Source organism: Opisthocomus hoazin, chromosome Z (genome assembly GCF_030867145.1).
Source record: "Opisthocomus hoazin isolate bOpiHoa1 chromosome Z, bOpiHoa1.hap1, whole genome shotgun sequence".
NCBI lineage: Eukaryota > Metazoa > Chordata > Aves > Opisthocomiformes > Opisthocomidae > Opisthocomus > Opisthocomus hoazin.
This window is the reverse complement of record NC_134454.1, coordinates 28,766,827-28,780,256: the sequence shown is the minus strand read 5'-3', so window position 1 is coordinate 28,780,256 and position 13,430 is coordinate 28,766,827. Positions and strand designations below refer to the sequence as shown.

The 13,430-nt window shown below is 37.2% G+C and overlaps 1 protein-coding gene across 4 annotated transcripts in view; it reads left to right on the top strand.

Annotated features, from left to right (window-relative positions):
• XRCC4 (X-ray repair cross complementing 4) overlaps positions 1-13,430 on the top strand; it is a 192,679-nt gene that overhangs the window by 4,763 nt on the left and 174,486 nt on the right. For all 4 annotated transcript variants that reach the window (XR_012761948.1, XR_012761947.1, XM_075411597.1 and 1 more), the window contains exon 2: positions 13,261-13,414. Coding sequence is in view for 2 of the 4 variants with exons in the window: in XM_075411597.1 (XP_075267712.1) it covers positions 13,276-13,414 (139 nt within the window). In the remaining 2 variants the exon portion in view is untranslated. The remainder of the gene's footprint in view (positions 1-13,260; positions 13,415-13,430) is intronic.

The following is a 13,430-nucleotide window of genomic DNA, read 5'->3' as shown; positions in this document are numbered from 1 at the left end:
CAGGCACTTCAGGAGTTATTCTGATATTGATAGTGAAATGAGCAGAACAGCAGCATCTTGGATGTACAAGATGATTTTAACGTATCTGTTCAAGTACTTAAGAGTTAGATTTTAAACTATTATTTAGACGAAAGTGCATAAAAGGTTTTCAAAATTGCCTCAGCATTTAAACTCCATTGATTTCAAGCATTGATCTGGACAAAACCTAGTACATCTAAGTCATTACTTACAATGTGCAAAACAAAGCTTTTCCATAAAGTATTATTTAAAAAGAAAAAAAAAGAAAGATGAAGCCTTACACAACTGATGGGTACTGCACAACTTAGCAAGATACTCCAGCTTGCTGTAAAAAAAAAAAAAAAAAGTGTCATGGCCTTGCTGTAGAAATAGTTATGCTGTACAAGACATAGGTGCTCTTAGCCCCTCTTCTGACATACACAATCCCGGTGTTGCTGCTGCAGGTGTCTTGCCTTGGCAGCGGCTTTGCAAGAACGCTGGATAGCTAGCTTACAGTGGTCTGTTTTGACCAATAAACTTCCATTTCAGTATGGATGAGATAATTTAAAATGGTTTACTGTACTGCATGTTGGCTTCACTATGTTATATATTACATGCCTATGTCTGTGCAGTGAGCCTTACAGGGTCACTTGCTGTTTTGTCTCAATGTGTATTTCTGATGTCCTTGTTATCTTTCAGTGCCACTTAAAGATGAGACATTTTAATCTTTACCTCTTGTCGCCTAGGGCTTAGCACTAGGCGGAGGATGTTTTAAGGGGTTTTGTTAGAGCTCAGGAGGCCCAAATGAAAAATCACAACACATGCTTGATGAGCAGGTGGAATTGCCAGGAGTTTAGGGTGAGATTTTCAAGGTCTAGAACCTTTATTTATGTCTTCAAGGTTAATAGGATGCAGCTGTGCTTTCTTCACTGTTACATTTGGCAAGAAGTGTATAGTGATTGCTGTTATTGAGGGGAACATATAAATTAATGTGCATACACATTTAAATTATGATCTGGACTAACTTCACTAAATAAGAAAGAATCCAATTTAGAAAACTATTGTAAAATAACATTAAAGGTTCATGAAATGAATATTTTTCACCATAAGTAGGGTTTGCTCTAGTTCCATCCCTGGTCCCTCTGCTGACTTGGACCTGTGTCGCTTTTCTGGGTTAGGAAACAGAATTGGGATTTCTTTGTGGATTTTAGTCCTCCCCACCTCCTTTGTGTCTACATGAGGTGAAAAAAAGGAAAGGTGGCAAAACACTCCTATGAATTTGAAGACTGTTAGTGGAACTTAGTATCAGATAATGTAATAGTAAGGACTGCTGTCCAAGATATCTTAAGATATTGGGAAAAATTTCTTCACTGAAAGAGTTGTCAAGCACTGGAATAGGCTGCCTAGGGAAGTGGTTGATGCACCATCCCTGGAGGTATTTAAAAGACAGGTAGATACGGAGCTTAGGGACATGGTTTTGTGGTGGAGTTGACAGGTTGATGGTTGGACTTGATGATCTTGGAGTCTCCTCCAACCTAAACAATTCTATGATTCTATTCTATGGTTCTATGATATAAAAGATTTACTGGATTATGTGTGATACCATGTTGACACAAGCTAGGGTGAAATATAGAAGAGAATTACTAAACAAATTACTGTTGTTTGCTAATCTAACACAGTCAAATTTGATCAACATAAAGAACATATCTTACAGGAAAAGTTCCAAGCTGAAAAAAAATTTCATTATGCGCGTGCCTAAGCAGGGGCCTCTGGGGGTACTATGTTCTGAAGCATACTAGTAATTTCAGAAAAAAATTATTTGATTGAATAATCCAAATTTCCAAAGTTTGGAAAATTATTGGAATATTTCTGCATCTGCTTTGCAAACTTCTAGGTGAGTTTTGTGGGAAGGGGTGTCCTCCAACAGCGCAGACAGAGCAGAGATTGTAAAATAAATAGTAAAAAAGGGATACTGATCTTAGGCGATTTTAAAAGTGCAGAGACTGAGAACTTTTGTCTTCTTGATCTAGACATCAGCCAAATTGCTTGCTATCTTGGGATGGAAAAATTAATGCAATTAAAGGAAGAGTGAGGCTATATATCCTACCACAGGCTCCATTTGTGTTTAAAAAAATTATTCAAATGATTGTGAAAGGGATTGTTTGTTTGTAGGTCTACAAAAGGATCTTAGAGGCCACCCTTTTCAGCACAGTAGCTGGACAGGAAAGAGGGAGCATGGGGCTTTCCAAATACTGTCAGCTGTGTCAAGCTTATGGTGGAAACTTCACAAAAATCTGAGGAGAGATTTGTGTTGGCTGAGCCAATGAGGGAGGCTTAGACAGGAGTTGGAGGCAGCAAATGGAATTGTGTGGGCTTATATTAAATTTCTCCAGCTGTGAAACTTAACATTAATTTACAGAGTGCAGCAGACAGTGGCCATAGGCATAATGGAGATTGGGCAGAAATGTTAATTTTGGTGAAAGCTAGGCATTGCTGTCATAGAGGATAATTATTTTTGGAGATAAGAGGCAAGAAACCAGTTGAAGCATTCTTGTATGTATCTTGGTAATAGACCTACTTGACTTATGATTCATAATCTCCTGAAGGTAATATCAGAGAGAAGGTTTTCTTTTTTTCCATTGCCTTGGTCAGGGAAGTGTATAGATGAAAACTGTGCTTTGTATTTTATAATCTTGCTTTAATCTTCTCTGTTCTAAGGATTTATTTTATTAACCTCGACCATGTTAAAAACAGATGGCTTTTTTCTCTTTAAATACTGAGGTAGAGGAGGAATTTCTTAGTATATACTGTTAATTCAAGGTTATGTTGTGATTTTGGTACTTGATGCAAAACAAGTAAGTGTACTTGTAACATTGAAAGGGAGGAAAATGCAGTGGGGGTTCTGTATCTAAAACTGTACTGAAACAGTTTGTTGGAGTTGTGGAGAATTGACTTGTCTGTGCAAAGGGTCAGGATTTTTATGCTCATGTAGCTGCATTAGTTCAGCATCACTGTATTTGTTCACTGTTTCATTTCAGATAGTGATGTGCAGTAGTGGTTCTGCTGAGCTTCTGCAGTCTGGGCCCAGTAACCTCACCAACATGAAGGTGAAGTGCGAGCCAGGATGCAGGGAAGCCTAAGCTTAACTGAGACTTATTTTTAAAATATTTTTCCCTTTTGTTGTGTTTGAATTTCTGCCCCTTCCCCCCCCTATTTTTTTTTTTGGTGTCATTATTCCGTAAGAACTCATTTAACTTATCTGGAAAAGCAAGGACAGTCTTAAAACGACACTTTTGAGACCTCTCCACTGATACACCACATATTTGCCTTGTAATAACTTACACTTTAAGATCTCAAAACTGTGTCTAACTGGTGCAATATCAAATCACTTTTGTGCTATATTTTCCTAATGAGTTCCTAAATGCCCTCTCGATTCAAGTCCCAATGGCATTTTTCCACAGGTATGCCCCTGCAGCGTCATCATATTAGTCTGCAAATTTGTTTTCACTCCAGTGCAAGCTAGCATTCTTAAGTAGTTGTGAGGGAAAACTAATATTGAAAAGCCGGTTTCCTTAAGTAGACCCCCTGCTTGCCATCAAGTGTCTTGGGTAAGGGTTTAATTTTTGAGAGTAGTTTAGTTTTGTTCTTTTTTTTTTGCCTAGCCCATAGTAAGGAAAAAAAATCACCACATGAAAGAGTCAGGAAAACTACTTAAAAAAGCAGTGACCTGATACGTCTTGAAAAGCTTTGTACTTCTGTGTATAGAACTTAAGATGTAGAAAGTGCAAGTGACTCTTGTGAAGCTCTTTGTGTCCTCTTTCCTTTCTAAATGTGGTTTGTAGATGTAATGCTGACTAAGCACAAGCTAATAGGTATGTAAGTGATTGCTTAGGATGTAGAGTCCATAGCCACTGAATTTGCTATCTCTTTAGTGGAACTGTGAGGTTCTGGGACTTCTGTGCTAGTCCTCTCCTTGTTAAAATAATGGCGTGTGTGTCATTCTTGGGTATGGGTTGGTGCTCTGCTCCTGTTTGGGTTTGTCCAGTGTGAATTATTACAAAACCCAAGCTAAATGGTGAATCTCATAGCATAGTTTTGAGTTGGAAGGGACCTTTAAAGGTCGTCTAGTCTGTCCTCCAGTTTCTGTGGATTTCTTGTCTCTCTTGAAGTTGCTATATCATGGGGCATCGGCATAGTATAATCCTATGTATAGGTACCTGTTGTGTTACTCGATACCTTGAATCTCATGGCTTAGCATTTGAGGCAGGTTAAAGAACCACATCTGAACCTGTGCCCGTCTATGGCAACAGTTTAAATCAGTGTTCAACATGAATGGATGTCTCTTTGCCTTGTCTTCAAACTCTGATTGCTCAGCTTAATCCATAAAAAAAGTAATTAACTTTCAATGCAAAGTAATAAACAAGGCTGAATAAAGAGCTGCAAAATTGAAATTTAAGTGCATTGAAAGTGAATATCGCAGTTCATTGAAAATGTCTTGTGAATTTTTTTTCTATGGGGGCCATATGAAACAAAATGAATTACAGTGTTAAAATTAATAAATTAAAGTAGTGTGGGCTCTTTGTTTTCAGGGAGATCATTGTTGCCTTTTCTATTAGGTAAATAGCAAATGGAAAGAAAAATAATAATTTTTTTTCTAAGTGAAGACAGGTAATGCAGGAATTTTCTTCAAAGAAAGTGCCTTAGGAAACTGTTTAGCAAGATAAAGCAATCTGGAGTCTAGGCCTATTTGTAATTATTAATTTGACAGGGATGTAAAATTAAAATAATCTATCTCTTTGAAAAGTCTTGGATGTAGAGGTGGGAGGAGGAGGATATGTAAGCCTTCATATTTATACCTGCTCTTGTCTCACTGAAGTGGCTACATTTGGTGAAACTTATTTTTCCAGGTTACTGGGCTCAATTTTTCAAAGCTCTTCAGAAATTTTACATATGAAATTACATCCATCCATATCTAGCAGACACCGATTTCTTTGTTTCATTCATCCTTGGTTCAGATTTGTCACTCTTGCCTATGGAGCTCTTGTGGATTCAGTAGTACTAAATTTATTGGACTTTATTTCAAATTAAAAAAATAGAAGGCAGAGTGTTTAGTGGAATCCATTGCTTAGCGATGTAAGGCCAAACATTTACAGAAACACGTCAAACTGAGTGGGATTATAATAGGTCTATATGGAGACTAAAGAATAGAAAACAAAAGAAATCTGTAGGACAGATTTGTGTTGGATATTCTGATAACACTTAATCCTAAAGAAGGCAGTGTTTTGGAAAACAGATGATACCTCAACCGGACTATGTTATCCAAATATACATCAAAAAGACATATGCATCTGGGTATTTTTGGATGGATGAAGGGCGGTTAAAACATGCTGCCCTTCTTTTTTTAATTCCTCAACTTTCCTGTACTCAGATGGATAATATTAACTTACTGAAAACTGCAGAGATGCTTTTGGAAATATGGCTAAGATACTAGGAATTCCTGAATCTTGGTTCTTACTGATTGTATACAACAGACTCAAACGTTGCATGTGGCGGAATTGTACAAATTTGTTTCCTTTTTCCATTTCTAAATCTGTGGAACATGTAATTATTTTAGTGCTGTCTTTTCAGAGGGATTATGGGGAAATTGATAAGTATTTAGTTTTGGTTTTTTTGGCTTGTTTTTGGTTTTTTTTGTTTGTTTGTTTAGAAAGTGAATTATCTTTCTCAATAAATAGTCTAAGTCTAGGGTTGCAGTTCTCAGGAGCAGGCAAAACAGGTGTGGCTCCATGCCACCGTTGGCTGAGGTGGGGCCTTGGAAAGCCAGGCTGACCTACTGCCAAAGTAGAATTACAACATATTTGTTGGGGCTTGCATCTCCCAGAGGCAACAAAGGTAATGATTCTGGGTCTTTTAGGCACGCCTGCTGACTTTGCATCCCAGATCTGCCCACTTGAAGCTGATCTGGTGGTCGTCTTTGATCCTTGCTCAGTTCTGTACACACTTTTTAGTAACTTCAGTACTAAAATTAACTTTTTCATCAGGAAATATTTCAGGTGTGTGACTTAATTTTATTTTTTACAGATTTGTAACATTCAGCTGGTGTGTCCTGATGTATATAGAGAAACCTTAGGATTTTTCTGATGGGAATTTAGGACAGTGAGTATTTGACAACTTGCATGCACTGAACTGTGGGAAGAAGTTGTAGAAAAGGGTAAAAAAAAAAGGTTTGTCACTTTTGGAAATCTATCCAGATACTCTCTTACTTGCTAGTATATATTAGTATAATTGCCCACTTGGGTGTTTATTTTGATATAGGAAGGCCTTTTTCTTTCAACTTTGTTACAGCTTAAACTATCCTCTAATATAGATGCTTATAAGTAATCTTGGCGAGCCTGGATGCCTGGAGTTGGTAGTGGGTTAGACCTGATACTTCAAGAGGATGAAAGACACCAGGGTGGGCTTTGCCTGCAGGCTACTATTAAGATCAAAGCTTGTTAGTAAGATTCCTGCTATAAAGGTTGTTGTCTGTCTGCTTCCTTCTGTTTCTCCTCATTTTTCAGCTGGTGACTGTAGTAAATAAGTCTGACAAGGGTTGTTCCTTACCGTAGATTCCAGATCTTTTGTGGCAAATCTTGCACATCCTATTGGCCCATGGAGTCTGACAGGCTCAAGACTGGTTTTATTTTTCTTTTTTTTGGACAGTTGCACAAAAAGTATGTGCGTGTTTCCAATCCTTTTGCAGCTGCCATGAAACAGTGGGAAGCAAGCGGTGTAAATGTTAGCCATGTGAGGCTTGCTTCTGCAGTTGAGTCCATAAGTACCAAGTACTGACTGCAGCTGTCATGAAGTCAATCTCTTGATCAAATGTTGTCATGCAGGACTGAATTTTTAAAATGGGCCGTCCACCCGTCTGCACAAAGTTATAAAGTCATTCAGTTACTTCTTCATATCCAGTGCCAATCTTTTATTCATTTCCTTTATCTGCAAAACAAAGTTGCATTATTGACACAATTGTGATCCTTGTGCTTTTAATGTAGAACAGAGTTAAACAAAAGAACAACTAGATACAATTTCGGTTGCATGTAACATAAAATGTGTTAGCCCTGTAAATTTCATTAGGAAACAAAGCCCTTTGAAAATTTTTGTCTTCTTTGGTCTTCAGGTGTGTCTGTTACAGCAGAAGGTTATTATTGAATCTTTCTTCAATGTCAAACAAATATTGTGGACAAGGGAATGGGAGGCTGATAGTGAGATGTGATAGGAAGGATGCTGTATTGTTTTCTTGTTAATTTGAATTTTTTGTCAGATATTTTAATGCTTTTCCTCTTTAAATATTGGAGTTAATAGAATTTTAAATTAACATGAGAGAATATAAATTTTTGTGAAATATATCTCTACAAATGTTCAGAAATATCATTATCTTATTTCCTTCTGTTAGAAAATGTGGTAATAGCTAGTGTTAATCTTTAAAAGCAATTTGTGTTTTTCTTGACTGGTTTAAATCTCCAATAATCCACTTATAAGTACATGTAGCATCTCCTGAATAGTACCTGGTCTGTGATTTTAGGTTAGCCATTCGCTTTCTTCTGATTATTAGGTTCTGATTTGTAGTGTATGCGGTGTTCAAGCCAAGGACAGAAGTGATCAAATTGTAGACTTTAATAGCAGTGTGCTGTGTGTGCTGGTCTTGTATTCTGAACTCACTGTAGATAGCTCCCTATTTTTCTCAACAAGAAAGCACTTAAGTTAATTGCTCCATTAGAAAGACATAGTAGCTCTTTCTGATCTGTAAGTAGCCTTCCATGCATAGCTGCTAAAGTTTGGAACACCTGCAGCCGAAGCAATTTGAGAAAAAGCCATTAGTCTGCGTCGAAAAAAATAAAGTGCTGAAGTTCAAAATATCAATGATGCTGTGTTGGAGCAGCCTAAAAGATTTGGCTTTTGGTCTATGCCTAATCCAAAACAACATATAAAATTCTTTGTAAACCAATTTTAACAGTGTCTTATTTATTCAGATGCAACTGTGTACGCTGTTTATTCAGAGAGTAGACTCCAGTCAATTGCACACCAGCCAAAAGCTGATTTCTCCGTAGAAAGAAACATTGCCTAATATAGATCATAGAAGACAAAGACCAAAAGGACAAAGTGCTAAACAGCTCAATCCCCAACTGTTCGAAGGCCTCAGTAAAGTCTCTGATTTACAAATTTGGGGTGGGACTCAACTGTCCCCACCTGCAAACTTGTCTCAGATCCTTGGCTCTAACATGATGAGGTGCTGGTATGTCGTGTGACCTCAAGTACCCTTAAGGAGAAAAACACTGGCTTTCTTATGGCCCTAATCAATCAGTTTCTCTGCAGACTTTCTGTATCATATTTAAGGAAGGAAGAAAGTACCGACTGCTCTCATTTTGTAGAGACAGTGAGTGGAAAGAGCCTACAGAGACAGCATTGCTGAATATTGAACAGCACTCGGAAGTAATCCTCTGGTCTAATAGACTCAGAGGTGCTTTTTAGACTGCAACAGTGAGGGTCTGATTTCAGTAATTTAGTTTTTTTGGATAGCTGTAAAAACAGTCTGGTTTTGTGCAATGATTTTTTTTGTAAGCTTCAGCAGCAGCTAGACTGTTAAATAGTGAGAGTGCCAAAATTCAGGTGGGTATTTTAACCATTTTGAGCGTTAATACAGTTGTTACCTGTCTCTCTACCTTTCCACCCAAAGATGTCAAAGAGAAACTAACTCTTGAAGTTTCAGCTGTCCCTCATCCCTTGTATTTTTGGCTGTCTTTCATAATGAAATTATGACTTGGTGGAGATGGGGATGTTAGTAACATCTTAAAAAGCAGTACCAGCTTCTGCAAGCCTATATGACCAGTTCTGTGGAAGGTCAAGTCCCGGGCTGGCATGTATTTTCCAGTCCCCTCTGTCAGTACATCTGCAGTTATTTTGTTCTGGCTGAGCATCTGGCCCAGAGTACTTTAATCAGCTGTGACTTTTTATGCTTTACTTGTAGGTGTAGTGTTAATGGATTATTTGAGACAATAGCCACAACAGAGAAATGATTTGGCATTCATTTGAAAATTTACTAATAATATTTGTAGTAGGGCTACTTTTTTAATGTATAAAGGTAGACAAATATATGCAGGCCTGTTGGCTGGAATTTTGCATGTGTGGTGGTTATGACAATGAATTATTCTGTTGAATAATTGGCCTTTTTAAGCATTATTTAGATACTAGATTGAAATGTACATAATTTTTTCCCTTCTCTGGTAACTCTCCAATTTGTCTATATATGACATCTTTAACTGTGCAGCTCTGGTAGGAACATGATCACCTTTTATGCACAAGTACTTGATCTGTGAGGAGTCGCATATGCTTGGCACGTTGAAAGCTGACGGGGTAATGAGTGAATATAGTAAGCAGGCAGGTGAATTGAGATAGGTTAGTCATAAGGAGGTTGTTTTAGTTCAGCTTTAGAAGTGTAGAGCGATACATCTTTTAAAGATGTTGAACAAAGTCACTTGTGAATCCTATGAACATACAGCTAACTTTGGGTGTTGAAGTAGGATGTCCAACTTCTTTCACCTGAAATTCTTATTTTGAAAATATACTGGTGTACATATATTATTAAATTTTACCTTTAGAGTGGATGAGATGTGTGCACTTACCTTATAGTAAATTAATAAGGAATATGCTCTGATTTAGTTTCTGTATTTTTTTCTTTCGTTAGTGGTAATTGCTAGTTGCTAGACAGTTAGCTAACACTTTTGCTATTCTCAGCTGTATTCATGCTTGAGCTGTGTGTGGTTTATCCGTTTACTCAACATGACACTATACTCCTTGGAAGAATTGTGTTGTGTTGTGTTGTTGGGAGGTTTGTGGAAGAGGGGGTTTGAATTTTTTTTTTTGTTTGGGTTTTTTGATTACAAAAAAGCTTTAACAAAGCAGTAAGATACAATACTTTTATTTGCAGTAATGTTTGTATAAGCTGTGTAGGTCAGACTAGTTTTCATGAAGGTTTGTTCCTCTTGAAGAGAATTAGATAATAGCCATTATATACAGCCAAGAATCCTTAAGCTTTTGCTGATGGGTTGGACAGTTGAGTGCTTGGAGATCTCAAGCCAGGCTGAGCTCTGCTTTGTGAGGCAGTTTCTTAACAGGTGGTAATAGCTAATACTCCTCTCAGAAGGTCACTGAGCACAATGGAGGAGATAAAAGCTGGGAGAAAAAGTATTTTCGTTTTATGTTCTCTTGTAAAATTGTTTGTTCAAAGGTGCACAATAAAATGCGGAAAAGCTTGACAACTATGTTTTGTGTTTTATTATGAAATACAGAACATTCTTCTGTATTGTATCTGCTCAGTGTGTTTGTTTTTATTGAAGTCATGTTTTCCTACAGGTATACAAATGGTATGGAAGTTTTCTCGGTTCTGCTAACAGTCTCATCCCTTATGCTGGCAACTGACCACTGAAGAATGAAGTCTAAAGAGAATCTTTACTTTTAGCTGTGCCACATCACTTGAGTGAAATACTTACGTGTATTTCATACACATAAGTATGGTGGGTGCATGGGAAGCACAGTATTATATCAGATGAATTTCATTTCAGGCCTTAGAGACCTTGTTAGTACATCTTTAAACAAATAAATAAATTTCCTGTGTGACTCTTGACATCACTTTTTCTCCCTAAGCACTGATACTTCATTCGCTTTGTCATCATATACATAGAAAGTCCAACTCGCTTGCTTTGCTTTCTGTTATGAACAGTCTACAATAAAAAGAAAGCCTTTGGTGCAGGTGATTTTCACCGAGTGCTGCTCTGCTTTGTGGTAATGATCAAATGCAACAAGCACAAACTCCCTACTGAACTCTATCTGTGCATCAGTACCTTGTATGCTGTCTGTCTGGGTTGTGTGCAACTACTTTATGATCTTTAAGTAAAAAAAGAATAAGTAAAGTGTTTTTAAAAACATTGTCTTTCAGAGAAGGACTTTTAGGAAAATATTTTGTAACTATATTTTTCCAGAACAAGCCAAAAGCAAAAGGGTATCTGGCAGGCAAAGGAGAGAACACATGCCCATGTGCTTATACATACTACACACGTTGCTTGTGCTTCCTGTCCTGTGCTCTTTATTGACCTATGTCCAGGCAATTAATGTGCTGCAGATTTTTAAAGTGGCTTTAGTTCTGTAGCCCCTAGTTACAAAGGCCTTGTTCGAGGCCACCATGCCCGAAATGTTTATTTTTGTGTGCTTGCTTACAGGTACACAGACATACGGTAGATTTTCAGAAGTGGCCAGTTGATTGGTGATAGAAATAGAAGACATTTTTTGACACTCAGACTAATTTTTCAATATTCTTTTAAGTAACTTTTTAGTTTCTGGTGAATTTTCTCTGAATAGAAATGCCAAGTATGACATCTGCAATAGCATAAGCAGTGGTAGTTTATGGATGTAAATATTAAAGCCGTGTCTCTTACTGTTGCTGGTGAGAATTTATGATGCTTAGCTGTAGGTACCTAATTTATTTCCTTTTACTCCTGCCGTAGATTATGAATCCTAAACTCTATGGAAAAGTATTTTAAACAGGGGTATGTTATGGTGCTTATGTGTACTTAAGCTTTAAACTGAAAAATAAAGTTAGCACTTCGAGTATTTGGTGATGAAAATGTAATGGGTAGTCAGCAATGCTGGAAGTGCCTAGTGACATCTTTTAGCCAAAGTTCAGCCTGGAATTCGTAGGAGGCACTTTATGTGATGTTCTTCTTCTTGTGTAGAAATACTATTTGTTAGTCCATGCGCGCCTGTGTTGTGGTTTAGTTAGCCATCACAAATAGTTAATGTGTAGTTTCATTAACCTTACGGATATTTATAATGAATGCTTGTATTACTGACAATGCAGCTGTTGTCTAGCTGTAAATGCAGCTTTATGCTTGAAAAACAAGTCTTATGTTCATATATTTTGCTGCTTTTGAATACTGCACACTTGTCTGGACAAGGGAAAGGCATTTTCAAATGTTCTTGGGTGCATAGTTGAGCAAAGGTCAGACAGAGTGCAGTCAACTGCAGTTAAAACTGTTCCTCCTAACCTGAAAATACCAACTCTTTGGGAGGCCCATGGTAGTTAAATGTACATCTAAATTTTGCTCTCAGTGTCCATAAGCAAAGAAAAGAGCTTTCCTCTACTACTGCTTGAAGAACAGAGACCCCTTCAGGGCCTGAACTGAGGCTGATCATGATTGCTTATTGCTACATGTTAGACGGAAATCTTGATAGAGCTTCTAATACCTAGAGCGTCCAAGCATCTTTGTACTCAAGCATCTTTGTACTCAGTGCATGTAGTTTAAATGCCTCAGTTGTGTTTTTCCTGCTTTTGTTAATACATGTCATTTTTAGTGTGTGAGTGAATATGTAACCCTTTTTCACTCACTTCATTCTTCAAAAAAAAAAAAAAGAAAAGCCCAAAGCAACTGAACACCCCAAAACAAACTCTTCAAGTACTGGACAGCATGCAGAATTCTCAATGAAAGTACTATAATGTCAATGCTAACTCTAAAATTAGCTATTTCTTTGTTATTTGGTGGAGCAAATTGCCAAATGCAGTTTTAAAGTTCTTGAGTACCATCAGGATTCATGTTTGTCAGACTATGTGTAAATACATGGGATTCTTTAGAAGGTCTCATGTCAAGTACAGATTGCCAAGTTGCTTTGATATTGAGCAAAAAATTCGCTGCATCATCATAAATTTTGTTCTCTGCGGCATCTAGTTTTTTAAAATAATTTCTTTGATTGTTGCTGGCATCTACGACAATGTCTGCTTTGCAGGGAAGCTTAGTGGCATGCTTTCACATGACAGTCTTCCAGATTTGAATTATTTTGATTATTGATTGTTTTGAATTATATTCCATGTTCTGTATGTTGGGTGATAGTGGGCAGTAAGTTGAAAACATAGCCATGGGAAGTGCATGTGTATTCTAATTTTCTGTTTCCCAGCTTCCTGATGCTTAGTTTCTTAATTAGGGACTATTCAAGTGTATTTGATTGTTGGCACTGTTCTTTTAAACCTTACATATTTTAATCTAGTTTTCTGTTTGGAAATATTGTCAGTTCTCTGAAAAACTGAATTTGTGGAGGAAAGTGAAATAAAATTCTAAGTATGTTTATACTTGTATCATTTTTGGTTTTTTACAAGCTAGTTATGTAAAGCTGCTAAGCACCTCTGGAAAATAAGCCATTGATTTTAACAAGATGATCTTACTTCCTAAACAGGTGTCTGTCTAGAAAATGGAGAAGACTTTGAACAGAATTCATCCAGTTTCCGATCCAGAAGCAACATATTTTCTACAAGTATCATGGGAAAAAGATTTAGGCACTGGCTTTGGTATAATACTTAGTGATGGTCAATGTGCATGGGCTGGGACAGGTAATAATGGAAAGAA